At 42.9% G+C, this 20,092-nt stretch overlaps 1 protein-coding gene across 2 annotated transcripts in view; it reads left to right on the top strand.

Annotated features, from left to right (window-relative positions):
- The first annotated feature begins 4,266 nt into the window (after positions 1 to 4,266).
- The window catches only part of ADAMTS18 (ADAM metallopeptidase with thrombospondin type 1 motif 18), a 79,242-nt gene continuing 63,416 nt past the window's right edge, over positions 4,267 to 20,092 (top strand). Inside the window, exons 1-3 of one of the 2 annotated variants that reach the window (XM_064671263.1) lie at positions 4,267 to 4,657; positions 4,820 to 4,898; positions 6,767 to 7,083. In XM_064671263.1, the coding sequence (XP_064527333.1) occupies positions 4,553 to 4,657; positions 4,820 to 4,898; positions 6,767 to 7,083 (501 nt within the window). In that variant the 5' untranslated portion in view covers positions 4,267 to 4,552. Of the gene's footprint in view, positions 4,662 to 4,819; positions 4,899 to 6,766; positions 7,084 to 20,092 lie in introns of both variants that reach the window. The other variant, XM_064671265.1, reaches the window with a different exon arrangement.

Raw genomic sequence — 20,092 nt, forward strand, 5'->3', positions numbered from 1 at the left:
TGCAGCTGTGGGGAAGCTGAGCAGTGTCCTCAGGATGTGCCATGTGCATGTTCCAGCTGCCCCTGTCCCATACCTGAGGGGTCCCTGGGGCAGGAAGCTGGGCACCAACTCCCTCTGTTTATAATCTCTGTTTTGCACAAAGGATCCTTCTGGCAGGGAGGATACAAAAGAATACCTTCTCAGGTTCTGTAACCCAGCCAGAGAGAGGAGCTGTGATCATTCATGCCAACTGACAGGATTTGGCCTCTTCCTAAACTTTATGGTATTGATTGCATGGCTTTAGATAATGTACAGAGAGCCATGAGAGTGTGATTTAATACCAGGTGACTATATCCCTGCAGCTGCACTAAATCTATACAAACCCTTCCTCAAGGTCTTTTTTAAGTTGCTCATGTTTTGTTCAACCAGCAGCCTTGTCCTGCTATGAGTGTGCAACAGTTGCTGAACTCTTTGGACAAATTATATAAATCCACAAAATGCCTTGAGATTACTGAATGAAAAATGTAATGGGAATGAAAAGCCTCCTTAGCAGTTGTGGTGTATATGGAGCATAACCAAGTTTGGAGCATAATTTCACTTTGGAGCCTCTTCAACCCTGTGACAAAGATGAACTTGATGGGTTTTAAAGACTACCAGCTCATTCGAAAGAGGGTCATTTGTAAAGGGGTTTCTGTGAAGACTGCTCTGCTGAAAGAGTTCCACCCAGCATGTGGTTAATCACCACTCACTATAAATGAAGGCAAAGGGCTTCTGTGCCTCTCAGGAGTGAAACATCTTCATGAGGATAAACACAAAGAGAGCATAAGGACTGAGCTGGAAGAATCCTATGGAGTGCTTATGTGTGTCCTGAGAAACACAACAAATACATTATTTGGTAAGAAATAGTCACAGAAATGCTCATGTAGGAATAGACAGTTCAGAAACTGAATGCTGCTTTAGCAAAAAAAGTTCTGCTCTGATTTTACTATGTGTGTTCACTGAATATTGATTAAAACAAGCCCTCCCTGCACCATTTCCCATTGGAAGTACTCTGCCTTCAGTCATCCAGTCAGATGTGATTTAAATATGATATAAATTATACAAATTCATTATTAATACAAATAAATATGGAAAAATAATCTAGATTGATGGGGAAGAGGTGACGGCTCTCAGACAACAGACTTCTGTGAATCCCTCAGTTATCTCAGTGGTCACAAATGTCTCACATGAGAAAGAGTTTGCTCTAACAAAGATGGCAAAACAAACATGATGGCATTTTAATTCAGGGCTTGTTTCTTCTGCATGCTTGTCATTCATGTTACCAATAATCATAGACTCATAGAACCACAGAGTGGTTTGAGTGGGAAGGGACCTCAGAGCTCATCTCATTCCACCCCCTGCCATGGGCAGGGGCACCTTCCACTATCCCAGGTTGCTCCAAGCCCCTTCCAACCCAGCCTTGAACACTTCCAGGGATGGGGCAGCCACAACCATGTGAGTTCTGTGTGCAGCTAGACTCTATCACGATGGCCATGACAGCATAATTCTTGGGGGGAAAAAAGTCTACAGAAATGTATGAGAAAAGAGAGATTCTAAATTAGAAAGAATAGAATGATTAAAAATAATAATCCATTTTCTCTGATAAGCTCACAAGTGGAAACAAGAACATCCAACATCTTTGCACCTAGACATCAAGGCAATGGACACTTTGCATGCAGGTGTGATCTGTCTAGAGTGGGGGTGTGAGATGTCCTGGTGAAACTCGGGCTATGCTCTTGTGAGCCTTGGTGTGGTGAAGCAGTAACTCACTGCTGGAGCAGAGCAGCAACCCCTTCCTTTTCCTTGCAGCTATGAGAGAAATCCTGATGTCCTGAGAATCTCTTCACACTGGAGATCCCTCCCCAAGGGTATTGCTACCTGTAGGGCAATGCTGCTCAAGGCTGATGAGCTTCTACTGGGTCTCCACAATTCCTTAGATTCCCCAGTAATGGAAGAGTTTCTCATGTAAGTGGAACACAAATGTTACAGGTGGATACAAACTAGTAGGGGAAAATAAAGATCTACTGAGAACCTGACAAAACTGATCAGCATAAAAAAGTGGTGGGAGCATCCAGCCTGACAGCTTAGGGAGAATAGAGCCCAGTGAGACTGTGGCATGGTAATGACTGTCTCTGAGGGAATATACACTTGCTGGTCATCTGGGGTGGGACTTGCTAGGGAGTGGGGGGAGGAAAACCCCCCTCTGGCTGCATTGTTTACTCCACTGCTGACTGTGGAGCTTTAGTTCTCTGATGTTTTGCATGGTAAGTGTGTTTGCACATGGAACGAGCTGCCTGCAGGATTCTCTGATGTTTATGGCCATCACGGCTGGGACCTTGATTGACTCGGGGAGCAAAGTATGATGTTGTCTGAGCACGTTAACTGATCAGTGTTGCTGCCTACAGGCCAAGGAAGGTTGGGGTCCCCTGCCTAATGCCAACTCAAATTCAGACGCATGTCATTTATAGTCATGCAAAGCAGTGTCACATTTTTTTCTTCTTCTTTGATCATACCCAGAAACTATAAATCCCCAGGGTGAAATCTTAACTCTACAGAAATCCAGAGCAAACCCCCTTTCAGTGGTGCAAGGTTTATGGCAAAAGTTGTGTTTTTCTTTCTTAAACAATTCTTGTAATTGCTAGAGAATTGCATTTATTTCTCTCCCCTCACAGCAAATTAAATGTCAGTGTTCACAGTCAGGTAGTCTACTGCAAAGAGTCAGGTCTGTCTGTTCAGGGTGTTGAGGGCCGATAATAAAATTACAGCTCAATAATTTTCTATTTTTCTCCTCTTATCTGCCATGCACAGCATGTTTTATGTGTTCTGCTCCACTGGGACCATTGTAAACCCGTGGCCAGCTATTTCACTTGAATACGCTCAGTGGGAGATGGCAGGTGCATTTTTACAAAAGAATCTTGAAACTTTATCATAATATATTCAGCGAGGTGATAATGTAAAACCTACTGGGAAATAGAGAGAGGTGAAGGAGAAATTCCACACCTGGGAACTTAATGTTTAAAGACAGGAAATGCTTTAGAAGGGAAAATATCTCAGATCAGTCTAATCCACTGCCCCAGACTAGTTACCATGAGACACTCAGTGGAGGAGGCAAGTAAAGGAGATAACCTCCCTCTCACCTCAGCTTCCATTGTACTGTCCAGCTCCTGTGCCAACTGGAGCAAAAAGATTGACACAGTTACCATTTATTTTCACGATGTGACCCTAGGACAAGGGAGATTTTGAGTGAGATTGGACTGAGACACATAGTAGACCACTCTCTGGCACAAAAGGGAGATCATGAGGTGAGGGACACTTCCCCAAGTGCAGCCAAAATCATCAGAACCAAGTTCTGTGTTGATTTCCAGCCTGGACCAGTCACATTCACTTCAATAGTTCAGTTTGCTTTCAGATCATTTAGGTCTTTGATTCTTTACTGAAGTTTTCTGTAGAAGGGAATGCATAATAGCACAACTAGATAGGGTGGGACCAGATCTTGATGCTGTGTTGGCTCAGTGTGAGAGCCACTGCGTGCAAGTCAGCTCCTTGATGGACATCAGTGCTCAGTATCCAGTACCTGCTCGTGCCTGTCACAGCTGTGTTTGTTTCCCAAGCACTGTAATCTTCCTGTGAATTGTTTCTTTGTTGGCCCATGAAGCGACTTTTAAAAATAACAGAAAATAATAGCACAAGTTATCTTCAAGTGAGTGGGGGAAGCTGCATGGCTGGTCCAGCACCCTCACAAATCTCTGGTCCTTGCAAAGAGGCGACCGAGAGGAGACCTCATCAATGTCTACAAATATCTGAAGGAGGGGTGCCAAGAAGATGGAGCCAGGCTGTTCTTTGTGGTGCCCAGCAATGGATCAAGAGGAATGGGCAGAAACTGATGCCCAGGAAGTTCCACCTCAACATGAGGAAGAACAACTTTCCTGTGCAGTGACCGAGCACTGGAACAGAGATCGGAGCGGGTGTGGAGCCTCCTTCACTGGAGATACTCAAGAACCACCTGGATGCGATCCTGTGCCATGTGCTCTGGCACGATCCTGGTTGGACCAGACGACGCACTGCGGTCCCTTCCAACCCGACCCACCCTGTGATTCAGCGATTCACCCCTCGGACCGCGCCCCCCGCACACCCGCACAGGTGCGCCAGCCCAGCCCAGCCCAGCCCTTCCCCGCGTCCCGCGGCCGATCCCCCCGCCCCATTCCCGGTCCCAGGTGCCTCCCCCGGCCCGGCCCCGCTCCTCCCCATTGGTCCCGCCCGCCCGTTCCGCGTCGCCCCCCGGGCGGCGGCCGCTGCACTCGCGGTGCCGGAGGCAGCGCTGCCCCGCGGCGGCGGCGGGTTAAAGCCCAGCCTAGAGCGCTGGGCCGGCTCAAAGCGCTGGGCCGGCCGGGGCGCGCTCACCTGGGCGCCGCTCCACGGGCTCCGCCGGCCGCCCGAGCGGCTGCGGGGCAGCGCCCAGGTGACCATGCGGGGCGGCCGGGCTCGCCCGCACGCTTTCGGGGGCAGGTAGCACACGCCAGGTGCGCGGCGGAACATGGACTGTCTCCTGCTGGCCGTCTGGACTTTACCTGTCGCGATCCTCGGCGGCGGCAGCTCCATGCAATTCCAGACTCTCCCGTGGCTTGGAAGCACTGTAAAGGCAGGTCGAGAGCACTTTTCTTTTGCAGTCGCCTAGTGTGCTTTACCGTACCAGGTTACTGCAGTCCCTGGTGCCTTGTCTTTCTGCCTTCCCTTGTGGAGGAAATCTCGCCCAATACTCCTTTTTTCTCTCTCTCTTTTTTTATTTTTTTTTCTCTTGCAGACCCTTCAGCTGTGCTGCCTCTGTTGCATGTCTCATGCAGCAACTTTAACCAGTGACAGCATCAGTGAATTGACTCATGGTTTGTATAGCTCTTTCTGTGTCTGTCTATGTGAACATTTGCATGGATGCTTTTTTTTTTTTTTTTCGGTGGAGTGAGCATTTAAAGGGAAGAAGCCGCAGTGTTTGGGGAGCGTAAAGTGCAGGCAGGCTGGCTGCTGTGGGATAGCGAACCATGGGCAGGGATTAACTTGTTAAGCCCCGTGTGTTAAAGCTGAAAGGAACTACGTGTAACAGCAAAGCAAATGAATGGGATAGTAAATACATCCACATTTCCATGTGTGATTAGAAAGATGAATGTGTGTGTAGCCGCAACAGCAGAACCTCATGTGTCTGTTGTGCAAGCAGTGAGACAAAAGTAATGAAAATATTTGGGTGGGAGAGCGGAAGGAGCCGTGCAATGCAGGCTGAGTGAAAACAAACCTGGAGAGAAAGGACTCCTGTGAGCAGGAGCTCAGGAGCTGTTTGTTCCCAGGTCGCAGGGACTAACATGTAGATGCTGATGACTTTGGGATGTTTGAAGTGCAGTATATGCTTTTTACTGGGTGTGAGTGGAAACAAAGTACAATAGAGAACCACACCAGGGTGCAGAAAGGAAAACCCTCTTGCACCCTGTTCTCTGCTCACTGGGGATTCCCTCTCTCTAGCAGCTGCTCACATTTTTTGGCCACCAGCCTTCTTAGCGTCCTCAACTTCTGCTGTTGATTAACACCACTAGAGGAAAGTGAAAGCTCTTGATGTATTGTTTCCACTGTCTAAGGGAAAACAACCTATCAGTGGTTATGTTCTCAGCTTAATGTGTGTCCAATAAAGTCTATTCAGGCAAAGAGATTGATAGTTTTTGCAACATCTGTTACAACACAAGAAGAAAGGGGTTTTCCTCTCTTTTACATGGTGTTATTTCAATTTACTAAGAGAAATTAATTGTTTTGTTAAATGCATGGACATCTAAGTATCCATAGAGAAATACAGCCCAAAATTAAAATGGGGTTGGAAGGCAGTTTATTCAGCATAATTACTTGTGTAACCAGGACTAGGTGCAAAGATCCTAGTTCAGGAAAGAGATAAAATTCATACCCTGGTTCTGGGACACAAGTAATCCCTGCTAGGTCAACACCAATGGTAATGTACTTCAGACTTAAGACACACACAGCCAGGTGAATCATGGCCTCTATTTTTTCCACTTTCCTAAGTGGTTTTGAGTAGATCTCAGCATTCTCAAAAATAGTTTTGTAATTTTTCACGTTTTATTCAAAACAATACATTTCTTTGACATGCAATTAGCGATGGTTGACTAAAGGTTATTAGGTAGGATGTAATCTCTTTCTGCTGAAGGTCAGTTACAATTTGAAACCCAGTCTAATCAAGTCACTACAAAGAGATGAGGTCTCACTCAGTTAAGGCATTAATAAATTAATCCTTTAATCCATTTGAACAAGTGGTATAGTTCTGCAAAGTCTCAGTCATGGTTATCCCTACAGTGATACAATATTTGCTGCATTCTTAGGGAAGGAAAAAGCCTCTCAAACCAGAACGGCCTTCACATTTGACAGCAATTAATACAGGGGGAGGGCAAAGTCTACAGATCTGCTGGTGATGACAAATGTCTTCAGAGGAGCAGTTGTGGGAATGTTCACAGCTATGCTAGTTAGTCTGTGCCTCTCAGTGGGGCACAAAAGAAACAAACACAGTCTGAGAGCCTGTGAGACTTAACAGGGGTGAATTTATGCAGGCAAGGCTGCACACACAGAGCCTGCAGAGCTTTCAGGCCAGTCCCTGAGTGAGGGAAGGCTTCATCCCAGAGTGAAAGCCTGGTGCTCCCCGGGTCAGAGTGGTGCTTACCTGGTTTGTGGGATACAAAAGCTGATGGCTAACTTTTTATCCTTACAGATTATGTGTTTGTGACACCTGTCAGAGTGGATTCCAGCGGATCGTACATTTCACATGATGTTTTGCACAGTACTAGGAGAAAGAGATCAACTCAGAGTTCAAAGAGTTCCTTGCACTACAAATTTTCAGCATTTGGACAGGAACTTCACTTAGAACTTAAACCTTCGACCATTTTAAGCAACAGTTTTATTGTCCAGGTACTCGGGAAAGATGGAGTGTCAAATTCTCAGGAACATGACATTGAGCAGTGTTTCTACCAGGGATTTATAAGGAATGATAGCACCTCTTCGGTAGCAATATCTACATGTGTAGGCTTGGTAAGTGTCTATTTAAAACAAATCAGCACTAAAAGTATTTTCGTATGTGGAATAGTAGCCGAAGGAATGTAATTCATATAATATTCAGGGTACCATACACCATTTGCTGATTTTCCTAGCACCACTAGTTGCTACTGCATTTAACAGAAGAGATTTAGTTAAAGCCAGTGAACTGCATCACACCCTTTGTATTTGTTGATGACAGTCTTTCAGGGAAAACATCACACCCTTTGTATTTGTTGATGACAGTCTTTCAGAGGGAAAAAACAAACAGAAGACTGGCTGGTAGTCCTAGTAATTATCCCATAACAATTTGTTATGGCTTGTTATAGTTTATACATTTCTGCTCGCTCTGAAGTATAAGCTCTTCCTGCCTTTGTGAACTCCTATGAATAAAGGAAAAAAAACCCAACAACTATCCAGAAGCTTGTGAAAAAATATTATTTTACCTTGTTTTGTCAACTGCTTTAAGGATGGGTGAATTTCCTAGCTCAGCAGGAGTCATGAACCAGTTTCCCTTTCTTTCCTTTGATAATTCAAGCCTTATTTGGGTTTACAAGTCTTGATGAGTTGATCTCTTATGAACGTGTTAAATATTATCGTTGCATATTTTCCATTTATGGCTGTCATCAAAGTTCATGAAAAATTGTCACTCACAAGTGGTTTTTTCAAAGTGTGTTTGACAGTGCTCATTGCCTGCAGAGAAGTCTGTACTGATGCAATTTAGAAGAATCATCTACAGAATTAATAGTTATGGATGTTTTTTAGGCTTAAACCCTTGCACTTGCAAAGCAGTCTGCTGTGGAGGCAGAGTAAGGCAGTGTCATTTTAGCACTGGTATATGAAGTCATCTGTGTGCTTTGTGCTTGACTAAGGTCCAGAGGATATGTTGGGTCACCCTCTAGAAATCTGTTTTGCAAAGGTACTTGTCTCTAAGGGCTATTGAACTGTGTGATGGGACCGAAGAAGGAGCACTTGAGACAGCCAGTGTTTCCTTTGAAACTGGAATCAGTGACTTGAGAAGCCTGTTCATTAGGAAGGGCTGTTGATAACTGGTTGAAGTGGTCTGGGTTATATTTTGAATGCTCTACTCTTTTTTCTTTTTTTTTTTTTTTTTCTCAGCAAGTTAGAGGAATTAGTATCTTACAGTTCACTTGAACAGTTGCAAGTGGGAGTTTGGAGCAGGTGCCCGGAACTGGAATGAAGCTTTCTTTGGCTTTTAAAGTTGTATTGTTAGTGCTGAACTGTTAATATTGGATGTGCTTAGTTGTTTCTCTGTAAGCCTCGTGTTCACAATTGCTACTTTTTACCAGATTTACTCAGAAAATACCCTGTTTTCACTTATTTCAGTGTTTTGCCTTTTCCTCTAAGGGAAATGCTCTACCTACACGCCACAGGTACAGTTTAGGTGATCCCCCCTGTTTGGTCACGTTTTGGTTTTTAACATGCTTTCTGAGCTAAGTGAAGTTGGGCTTGTCAAGTCTTGTCAAGTCTTGTCTGGAGAAGGAAGGTTCAAGCCTGCCTCAGGTCACAGAGGAACAGAATGTGGTGATCTTAACTGAGAATGAAATGGATCTTTTACCACTGTCTCGACACAGAGGTTGTTATGACTGGTAAGCTTCACTTAGGAAAGATCCAGAAACTGATCAAAAGAGAATAAATATTGTGGCATGAACGAATTTATTCTGGCAGTACCTAGATTATCAGCAATTAGAATCTCTCTTTAATTAGTTCCAAGGTTCAATAGATTTCACCTTAAATTGTTATTTTTAAACTGGTGAATGAAGTAAACCTTTACTTACAGTAATCTCCTGTAGAGTAGGTATCCCAAAGTATAATTGTTCCTTTATCTATCTGTTAATTTCAGTGCACCTAATGAATCTCAGGCAAATTATCAACAGGATTCTGTCTTTCAGTTTACAAGGCTGCCCTCTTAAAAACGTGTCGTCAGCTGTCTGTAATGACAACCACGTCACTTCTCACTGTGATCCAAATTCAGTAATCATATGTTAAGTCTGGACGCTGTGCTCTGATCAAGAGAACCTTGTGAATAGCTTCTATATCCTTTTTGCACCAACTACTTTTGTCACTTGGTTGCCCTTCTTTCCTATTTGCTTTGTTCACTGCAATTAAACCGAAAGTGGTGTTTCTTCTATATGGTTGGTAGCACTAATCTTTCCATTGTTCCTTTCATTAGCAATAGCTTCTCTACAATAAAGCTGCAGTGACCCATTCTTTCAAGCCTGGAACACCACAATGTGATTTGGAAGCAATTGCATTTCAATAGACTACAGGGACTCTTTGATCTAATTTTTTGGATGACCTAGAGTATTCAGTCATTCAGCTGTCTGTTATCTGCTATTGCCTGCAGAGGAGACTTTGGAGAGAGTCTATATGAAATGGTTTGTTAGGCAGGATGACCTTAACTTAACACTGGAAAGGAGCAAGAATTTCTTGCCTTGGTATAGATCTATTAAGAGTTGTGTGTATCTTATGATTTAATGGCTTAGTTGACAGGAAGGCCCTACATTTTTATGCTGATTTGTTGATTTGAGACCAAATGTTTCCATCAGACAACACAATTTTCTTGGTGTGTCAGAAGGCAGAACTGGATCTGTGCTCTTCATGCTCTGATACAGTAAGTTGGCATTTCAGGAGGATGTACATAAGTTTACTATAGTAGTTCCTCTTTTCATGATCAAAATGTTTAGGTGCTTTGCTGTTCAAATGGAAACTTGCTTTTTTTTCTGTTTTCTGCCCTTTCGTGCTTCAGTCAGCATCCTTTGCTTGCTGGGGCATCTGTTATGCAGCAAGAAAGCTGTGCTTTTACTTGTTTGTTAAATGGACACTGTGTTCTGGGCTGTCTGTGGAGAACATCATACATGCCTTCCACAGCGCTGTGATAATGTTTTTCATATATTTTGTTAATACATTCTCACTCTCAAGGGTCTTTTTTTTTTAACTATTACACCTTCGGGTCAATGAGTTTGTTTATGTTAGTAAATACACAACTGGTTTCTCTCTTTGACATCATCTTAATGTGGCCTGAATAGAAATGCAAAATGTTCAACTTCTTTCTCCACTGATATTCATTATTGCTTTTAATAAACCTCTTCTATTATCCCTGCATGACTTCTTGGAGTTTCCTTCAGTCCCTTGTCCTCTCCCAGTTGCTACATCCAGGCCACTGGTTTCTGTTGTTGCTTCATTCCCTTTTTACATTCTCCAATTCAAACTGTTCGTTCTTTCCAAATTCAATCTTTTTTTCCCTCCAAACCCCTGATTTGAGCTAATTCTTGCTTATTCTAATTATTTTTTTATTACTATTATTATTTTGTAATTCATTATTACTTATAATTGCCTTTAGCTAGCTAACTGGGGGGCAGACTGTGTCAAATCCACAGAATGCAGTGGTTTTTCTGTTTTCCTGAAGGAGATGATGCTGGCCACTGTTAGAATATGGAATTGTTTTTTTAGGACGTACTCACTGTGGTTGTGTCTGTGTTCCTACCTCGTTCCTCTTGCCCATTCTCATCCACATGTGCTATTTAATCTGCAATAAAAACAATATCTACTAGCTGCTGTAGGTTCAGCATCTCTAACTCTGCTTCCATGATGACATCTAAAAGCCTCACTGTTGCCTTCCTAGTCTGTGTATCCCTGTGTTGTCTCTCTTTATTTGCCAGTTTTTGTCTCCTTACTTTATGTTTCTGTATATAGAATCTCCTGTATACAGTGAGTTGTTTGCAGTCACACAGTAAATCAGGGCAGAGTACAAGAGAACCTCAGAGGTGTCCAGCTGTATTCTAGAGACACTCTCAAAAGTAATTTGTGCCTCTGCATTTAGGAGCAGGAGTCACGTTTCCCTTGTGAACAAGAACTCTCTTGCAAAGTCAAACAGGTTTTACTGTAGTCCTATGCACAACACAGGGATTGGTGACCTAATGAGCCAGTAGTTTGTTACACAGCATTTGTGGGGGCACTGCTGGTGCAGGAGACAGGTGAGGGTGTAGAGCAAGAACTACACATGTGCCCAGAGGAGCAAACCACTCGTACAACGTAAGGGACTTGCCTGCCATCGAGTCCCAGAGGAGATCTGTGTGTGTTTTGGGTCAGAGAAAACAAGTACTGCTGAGTGGAACAGTTCAGGTCCCTTAAAACTATAGAATACACAGTTTTATTGTTCAGGCCAAATTTAGCCCTAAGCCAACCCCTTAGAATGGAGGCTTGAGAGGCTGCACCTGCTTGCACCAGATGTGAATGTGGGCCATTCTCTCCCATTTATTTATGTACCTTAATTAGAAGAAGTAGTGGTGCCCTCCTCTGGTTTTGGTAGGATGTGATTGAATCTGTCATTGTAAGGGGCCTCTTTCTCTTGTCTCAAGTTCTGTTATGTTTATTAGTGTCTAATCAAGGGAAGAGGAGGGAAGGATGAATCATGTTACACTCGCTGAGCTGTCAGAGGAGTCTAGGACTGGAGAAAGGGTTAGATGTAGCACTGAGAGATATACAGGAGATGTATTAATTCAGTGGAGATTGTGTGTGCTTGTCTGAGGGCAGGACTTTGCTCCAAGTATCAAAGAAGCCACAAAATTAAAGCTGCTTAATGCAGTCTGGCCACCTGAGAGGCAGGCAGGGCAACTCATGTACCCAGTCGTTGTAGTCATTTAATTGCACCCTGTATTAGCATCATGTAAGTTCGTGTAACAACAGCCTCCTATTCCTAGAGCTCACACTTTTAAGTCCAATTAAATATGTTGAGACAAATCCCAAGGTTCTTATGCAGCCAAACTCCCATCCAACTCAGTGAGCCAGACTGCTGGTGAAGGTACAAAATAATTGCTGTTTGTAGTGAGGTTCCTTTAGGAATCTACAGCTGTAAAAATAGGACAAAATTTGTCCCAGTGGGACCTTCAAGAGAAACCAAGTAGAGAGCTGGTGATTTTTCTTATTCTTAAAACTGATTTTAGTCCACCCAGAAGCTAGTACACAAATCTTATGTTTTCTGCCATTATACCAGCATGACATGAGCAGCATCTGGCATGAGTTCTTTGACTTTCTTTATATTCACACACCACTGCATCTCCATCCTTTATAAAACACAAACTGTATTTTACAGGATCATAATTTTGTCCATTGTTTTGATGAACATTTTTCCGTTATTATTCCATTAGTCCATAATATAGTAAATATGAAAATGAGAAAAATCTCTACAGGAAAATGAGGTGACAATGGGGAAAAGTAATATTCTTGAGGATATTTTAATTTATACTAGGCAAATACAAGACACTGTTTCTGGTCTCAACATTGAACTGACTGTGATGAATTGTGAGATTAGGTTATTGATTGCCCTTCTCCATATCTGTCTGATAAGCTTTCTGTTTAACTCTGCCTGTAGCTCTGTGAGACAAAGACAGTGTTATCCCAGGCATTTTGACACTACTGATTCCTGATAGGTAAGAAATGTAATTAAAGAGGGTTAATGATGAGAAATAACCTGCTTCTGCTTGACAGATAAAGTAATAGAGGCTGCATTTCTTCCTGGTTTTATATTTAAAAACCTGCAACATACATAGAGGAAGCACTGTGTCCCTGAGAGCACTTTAACTCCATCAGACAGAACACAGTGGGCTGTGGATGCACAGCAGCTCTCAAGTACCCACAGGAGCTGGTCCTCTGTCACTTGTGCCTGCCCTGGTTTTGCTCCAGCAGAGCATGGAAATGGTTTGTCAGTGTATTTCCAACCAGACTCGAGGCTGTTGTGAGCACTGTTGCTTGCACCTTTAGAGTGGTTCCAGGAACAGGGAGCCATCCATTTGTACAGAGGTAGACAGTTCATCCTGGCCCTTCTTGTTCAGCTGCAGTCTCACCATCACTTCCAAAGGCAAGACTCTCTCTATACTTGTAACATCAGCGTTTTTCTTGCTGTAGCAAAGTCTTTCCACAAAACTTAGTTCCCACACTTTCCCTAGTCCATTAGAGAGAAGCTTATAGACAGATGCCCTCATGAGGGTCAGAACAGGATGACCTGTCTGCACAGACTTGACCTCTTCATAACAGGATGTCTTTGATGTCATGAGGATTTTTATTTTCATTTGGACCACTATTTTCATTTGGACCATACCATCCCCACTGCCGAGAGGCAGAGTATTCTCTTCTGCACAGCTGTGAACTGCTGTGCTGAGAAATATCAGAAATATTTCTCCTTTTAGAGGCAGATTCAAATAACTAATAGCAGCTTATAGTCACTAACAATTAACCTAAACGAGGTTTTATTTCTGTCTTTCCCCTCTCCTTCCTTCACTTCAGAAGTGTTGGAGGAAGGTACCAGGTTTGCAGACCTGGTGTGTAAAGGCTTTTGTTTACCTAAAACACAGTGACAGTCTGTGAAACTGTAGTTCAATTCCAGCTCAAGCTGCCCACTCTTGGAGCTCTGTACCTGACACACGGCAGTGGAATGGGGAGCACAGGAGTGCCTTGGTTGTGCCCTGATCCTGACACACAGTCCACTTAATTTGAGCAAAAAGTGATATCAAAACTGGTCTTAAACATTGTTTTTTTCCAGGCTTATTCCCTCCTTACCCTCTCTGCAGAACCAGTGCCTTGATTATGGTGACAGCTTTGTGACTTGCACACTTGCACTCAGTTGGAGACTTGACTTTGATTCACTGTGGACTGGTCTGGATGGTCACTGGGAGTTTACCAGCTCTTATAAGTCCCTCAGATCTTTGGGCACCTATGATTTTTGTTTGTCACTGTATTGTCTTTAAGTCCACAAGATATTTAAGATAATTTTTTCTGACTTGCAACTTTTTAGGGATGGGTTTGTGTGTCTGATGTACAGCATGTCCTGTACTCATTGAAAGTAGATGGATCACTGGGATTGCTGCCCAGTACTGCAAACAGGAGAGAAGGTTGGAGGTCTAAAGACTGTTTTCAGTGCCTGTGGTTTGGAAATTTGCAGCCCATGGATGAGGGCAAGATAAAAGCTGGGGCCATGCTAAGCAAAGGCATCCAGAGCAGTGATGCCCATAACACATCAGTCAATTCTTCAAGACCATTTCAGAGCTATTTGCATTTGATTTAATTCTCTCCTGAGCATGGGCAATGTTGTTGACTTACAGCTCTCTAGGGATTTTCTAGAAGGTACCTGCTTTCTCTTTTTGGAAGCTGCAGTGTCCAGTGGTAACCTGACAACAGTCTCACTAATGTCAGCAGCCTTTAGTCATCCAGTGTTTCCTCTGAGTGGACTGCTGACCACATACAGGAGCTGTTAGCTCTGCATGCCTCACTTTGTTATGGTCTTCTCTCAGTGAGCTGGCAGGAGAGGGGTTAAATTTAGTTGTCTCTGCAGTGGGAGCTGGCAGTGGACCTACAGTGAATTTTAGCAGCTGAAACTCAGACTGCAATATATTTTTTTTTTCTATTTTGTGTTAGGAAGGCTCTGACTAGCCCTTAAACGGTATCTGAATTGAACTTTAATGGATAATTCCATTACAAACAAGGTTTTCCTCTGTCTTTTTGATCATGTCACTGGGAGCAGAAATGTTGGTTCTTTCTTGCCTTTTCTCATCCCATTTTAATCCCAATTCTGTTGCTGCAGGTCTACCATAAATTACAGTATGCTAAAGGAATTTCCTATTGATTTGCTCTGACAGTGATTTGACCAGCTATGTGAATAGCTGATGGAAGCAGAACTTATCTTTGGTTCAGACAGTGGAGCATTGACTAAAGCTCTGAGGTAAACATTTACAGAAGAAACCTGAAATCATAATGCCTTGCAGCTGAGCACAATTTACAAACACGTATTAATTAAGCTTCAGTGCTGGCTTTACTCTGTGTTAGATGAGAAGAACAACATCCTGGCTCATAATAGGTTGACATCAGTAACCTTTTATTGTTTATCGTGCTCAGAAGTCACCAAGAATGAGGGTGAAGAAATGTCAAATAATCAGGTCAGATGCAAGGGAATGAGTCTTGATGGTTGAAGCTCGGTACCGTGGGAACCATTATTGTCCAGAGCAATTTCTGGAACAGGCAAGGTAATTTCTTTCTTTACAACCTTAGTTCATAAGCTGGGGAAATCTGCAAACAAGTTGTACTGTGAGATGAAAATCCCTTTCCTGAATCTCGTGTGTGGCTGCCCAGCAAGTTCCTGCCAAAAAATAGTATAAGACAAAAGGTTTGATGACAAAGATCATAGGTCTTGAAATTAGTCTTACTGGAATAAGAAGGCCTTGCACAAACCTGCTTCATAGAAGAGGAAGCTGAGGCAATAAAGTGATATTTGCTTGCACGGACAATGGGGTGTTGCCTTTTCACTCCCCTGGGCATTAGCATTTCAGGCTGCCCCTCTCTGTACACAGCACACTCGGGGCTTTATTCTTTGAGGACTGGGTTCTTGCTGTTCACAGTGGGATCACTTGAATGCTTGTGCCTGCCTGCCTAATATATGTTAATTGAAGGACTTTTGTATCTCAACATCTTTATTAATATTAATGGAATGAGATTTTTAATGGACCTATACAAAATATGCTTGACCTAGCTTGAGCCCTCACTTTTGTTTTTATACTCTGCAGCACAGTGTGGCTTCCAACTAATTTAAGAATGTAATATTATATTCTGTGGCAGAATACACAAACTAATGTAACATGGATTACTCTTCAGACCTGCAGTTTCCTTGCCATGAGATAGAAAATTTATATAACACCAGAATATAATTAGTTCTTTTTAAATCATGAAATTAAAAACAGATTTGCTGTGTGCAAATTACTGCACTCAGTGAAAAGAGCAAGCATTTAAGAATAATTCTTTTTTGACCAGGCCTGTCTTATGCCACACTCTCATTCTTTTTTTAGGAAGAAGTCATCAAAACAGTAAGTCTTAAAATTAGGCAAGACTAAACCTAAAGAAACAGTTCAAGTTAATACTGCTAGTAAAGTATAAGCTGGTCATGGTAAGGGATAGGTATAAATAACAGGTATAAGGCAGCATCAGAGAAGAAGGTTTAAACTTCTGTAAAAATATGGCTACCCAGTGTCATTTCTTGTTAACACTTGACAGAAAGTTATGTTACTTATTTTGTTAGATGCAAGTATAAATTAACTATAAAAATATCAGTCTTGGGGTAGGGCTGAGGTGGGGTTTTTTTGTTTGTTTTCTTTTTGTTGTTGTTGTTTTGTTTTTCAGTCTACTGTGGATGATTATGGCATAGGCAAGAAAAATGCTTGTGTCACTTTGGCACTTTTTTGTTACTTTTTCCTGATAAAGAATAATTCCTTGTAGTCCGCTCTTCCATTGTTTGCAATAAATGTCTCTGAAATCACTGGAGAGACCAGCCTACCACAGCAGGACCTCCAGCCTCCAGGTTTTTTCTCTATTTGCTGGTTCTCTTCATGCCACAAGCCATGCTCAAGGCCATGTGGATATTTTTTTGCAGTCCTGACATTATGTACTAATAAGTACATAACAAGTCAGCTTGTTATCCTGCCTCTGGCAGCAAAAGCTTGAGAAGAAAAAGCTTGGGACAGAAAAAGGATAATTTCCAGGCTGAGACACAAGGGAGCTGCTGACATCTGCTGATTCCTGCACTCCAGTATTGCCCACTCTCATTGACAGGTATTTGCTGGTTTATGGGCTTCATCTTCTTGTGGTGAGTAATATGTGTTATGCTGACTGCTTTGGATCTGAACCTGGCCTAGGGAGAGGTCTCTTTTCTTATTCCCTACATCATCTTGGCCCTTGAGTCAATAGGCACACCACTTCTTTGGGAAACATCACTGTAGTTGCTATTCAGTTTAGAAAGACATTTGGAAAATGGGAAGCACCACTGGCTCATCACGAAAGTGAAGCGTGTTTCTCCTGGCAGACCCCAAAATGCATGTTGTACATAATCCAAGGGGGTGCTGTATAATCAGATTTCACTGAATCAGAAGTTAAATGGAGGAAAACAGGATGTTGAAGGGCAGAGAAACCCATTTGCAGGCTGTGACCCTGTGCTGTTCTCATGGACTGCTCAGGGTTGTGACAGCCAGCAGTGAAATGAGGCAGGAGCTCAGGCAGTTTCCCAGAGAATCAGCTGCTGCTGCTACTGCTAGAAAATGCACTCAAGTGCTTGGCATGTAGTGCCTGCAGTTGCCAGATACGTTTCAGTGTATTAGTGCCAAGTGTTTTCATTCCACTCTGCTGCCAGAGTATTCTGACAATGAAGGAGTAAAGGAAGCGTGATGGCCACCAAAAAATATGAAGCCAACAGTAAACGTTAAGTGGTTATTTGGCCTAACCCAAATCAAACCCTGATAAAGGCACATCTGGTATTGAGAGAAACAGACAATGGTAGCTTTTGAGGCTTATTGCCCTCGTTAGACAGCAGAGGGACTTCCCAGTTCGATCTGCAAAAATGTGCAAGGAGATGATCAGTGTCATCCTGGCACACCTGTAGGGGACAAGACCCTGTTCATCTTCTGCCCATCCGGCGAGAGCTGAGTAACTGCAGAGAGGAGAACACTGTGACAGGAATGGTTAATTGATTCCTGTGTTTACCAGAGAGAGTGGGTGGTCATTTTAACTGCCTGAGGCACGGACAGTCCTGCAGGTCCAGCTTAATGAGGACCATCCGTGGTCCCAAGGACAGGGTGGGAGCCAGGGCAGCACAGGGTACAGTCAGTGCCATGTGTCAGGGAACATCAGGTTCGTGAGGTGGTGACAAAGGCTTGTGTTCTCCATCAGCCTGTGGGACAGACAAAATACCAATGAAAGGACAGTTTGGACCAGAAGCCCAACATAGAGGCTGGTACATCACCACAGATATATGAAGCTGGGAGCAAAAACATGCCAGACCGTGCTCTTGGCCTCTGAATATTGCCCTGGTTCTGTTTACAGGTTCTCAGCTTTTGGGTTACAGTGCCCTTAGAAGTTTATTTTAGTTGTAATTTCCCAAGCATTTCTTGAAAATTAGCTTTCTGGTGCAGAGCAGCACCACAACACTAAATTACTTGCAAATAGCTCGAGGGCTGAGGGAATTGTGTATTTTTTTTGTTGTGGCTGTTCACATGATTTATTTAGTCATTTGAAAGACTACAGTTTGGGAAAGTCAGGAACGCACTCTGATGTGAGAAACAAAACAGAAGGAAATGTTATTCATCCAGAATGAAGGTCTGTCTTCTGCAAACTGAAGCATTTGGTCATTCTGCCTCCACAGCCCTACTCCTGTGTTAGGATTAACAGAAGATGTGGAGGATTTCCCATGGGGCTGTGTTTCCTGCCCTCCATCAGCCTGCCCTGGATGGTGCCCATATGCTCCAGAATATCTCCCTGGGCATGCCACATGCCCTTAACAACAGCTTAGCTTTTGGACCTGGCTTCTTGTGTTTGAACTGCCAATAAAAAGGAAGAGAATTTATATATTCATACATACTTTTCTATACCAATGCACTGAATTAGTGTCAATTCTTTAATCTTTATCTTACAAAGGATGGTGCAATTTGGCATCCATTGTTAGTGAAATACTGATCTATTTGTATGTCCATAAAGTTGCACAAGGCAGTGCTCTTTATGGCTGTTCTCTCTTCTGCTGTTCAATAACTGTATTATCTCCTAGCAAAATAGTAATTATCATTTAAGTCAACACCTTCTTGCTTCTTCCAGGAAGGGACTTAAATTTTAAAGAGGAAGTAGCTGTGATTTGTCTTTGATTTTTGTAGTAAGTGGATGGATGTTGGGTTATTGCAAAAAAAATTATAATGTAGTGGTTGTATATCAGTCTTGCATGACTTCCTTCATCATTTGTTAAAATATGTTAAAGGACTAAGTCACTGTAAATCTCTAAATTATTTTTATAAAATGTATTTGCTATTGAAAACAAGGTTAAATTTATTTCAGATTAGTGGCATTTCTGAGAATTAGTGATGGTATAAATAATCTGAAAATCTAGGAAAGTTCAGTATCCTATTCAAGTTCCCTTGGGGGGTTCAGTGAAGCCACAGAGAGGGGTGGAATCAGATGTGGAATCTTGGGCTGAAACTATTCCGACAGGATGGGGAGTGTAGCTTAAACCCTCTGTTATCTTGCCAGCCTTGTGTGTGCTGTCTCTCCCCAGCAAGAGGCCTGATTGATTCATAGCAACTGATGGGCAGTTTAAAATTACAAAGCTTTCAGTTTCCTTGCTCCTAACAGATAAAGAGGGTGGGCATTTCCTGATTATATGGTATACACTCAAAATATTTAAGTTCCCCATGGTGCTATTTGTGCCTAATTTACTTCCAGAGCACATTAACACCGCTGGTTTTCTGCAGTGGGAGGAGTGTGTGGTGTAACATGCTGTGAAGAGAGGAAATGTTTCACAAGAGCTCCTTCTGGCTTTTCCTCTGTTTGCCTTACCACCTGGAAAGAAGAAAAGGTGGAGTGACTGACTGATGATCCAGATGGATTGCAGGAACACTCATGTATTTAGTCACAACGTGTGAAGTGGGGCAGATTCACACTGAGAAGTGCCAGGATTGTGCTTTAACTCCTGGAAGCTTCTGTAGGAAAATGTGTAGTCACAAAGGGTGCTTGACTACCATCATGCCAATATTCTTTTGGCAGGCAGTGCTCCTTTAGAGGCCACTGAGCAGCCAATTGTTTTGGGGAAAAGTCAGGGATATGGTCATACATGGGACAGGGGCTTGAGGACAGGCTCTAGCAGAGGAGTTAGAATATCAGAATGCTAAATCAGAGGCTGTGCAGAGACTGGGAATGGAAGGACCACATTTGCCACTTTTCACATTCATTTTTCTAGTTCTAGCTTATGAAAGTAGGCAAATTGTCTCTTGTTTATGGATGTTGGTGGGCTTTGATGCACTAATTATTTGACACGTGCAGCACTTCTCAGCAGACCAGGTGTGCCCTGATTTCTAGGCAAGGGCTCAAGATCCAAGAGCACTTCTCTCACTGCTGGCTGTGTCCTGTGGTGTCAGGATGGAGCAGGGAGAACACCCAGGCCCTGGGACTATGATCTACATTTGAAGCT

The sequence above is a fragment of the Pseudopipra pipra genome, chromosome 14 (assembly GCF_036250125.1).
Source record: "Pseudopipra pipra isolate bDixPip1 chromosome 14, bDixPip1.hap1, whole genome shotgun sequence".
Lineage (NCBI taxonomy): Eukaryota > Metazoa > Chordata > Aves > Passeriformes > Pipridae > Pseudopipra > Pseudopipra pipra.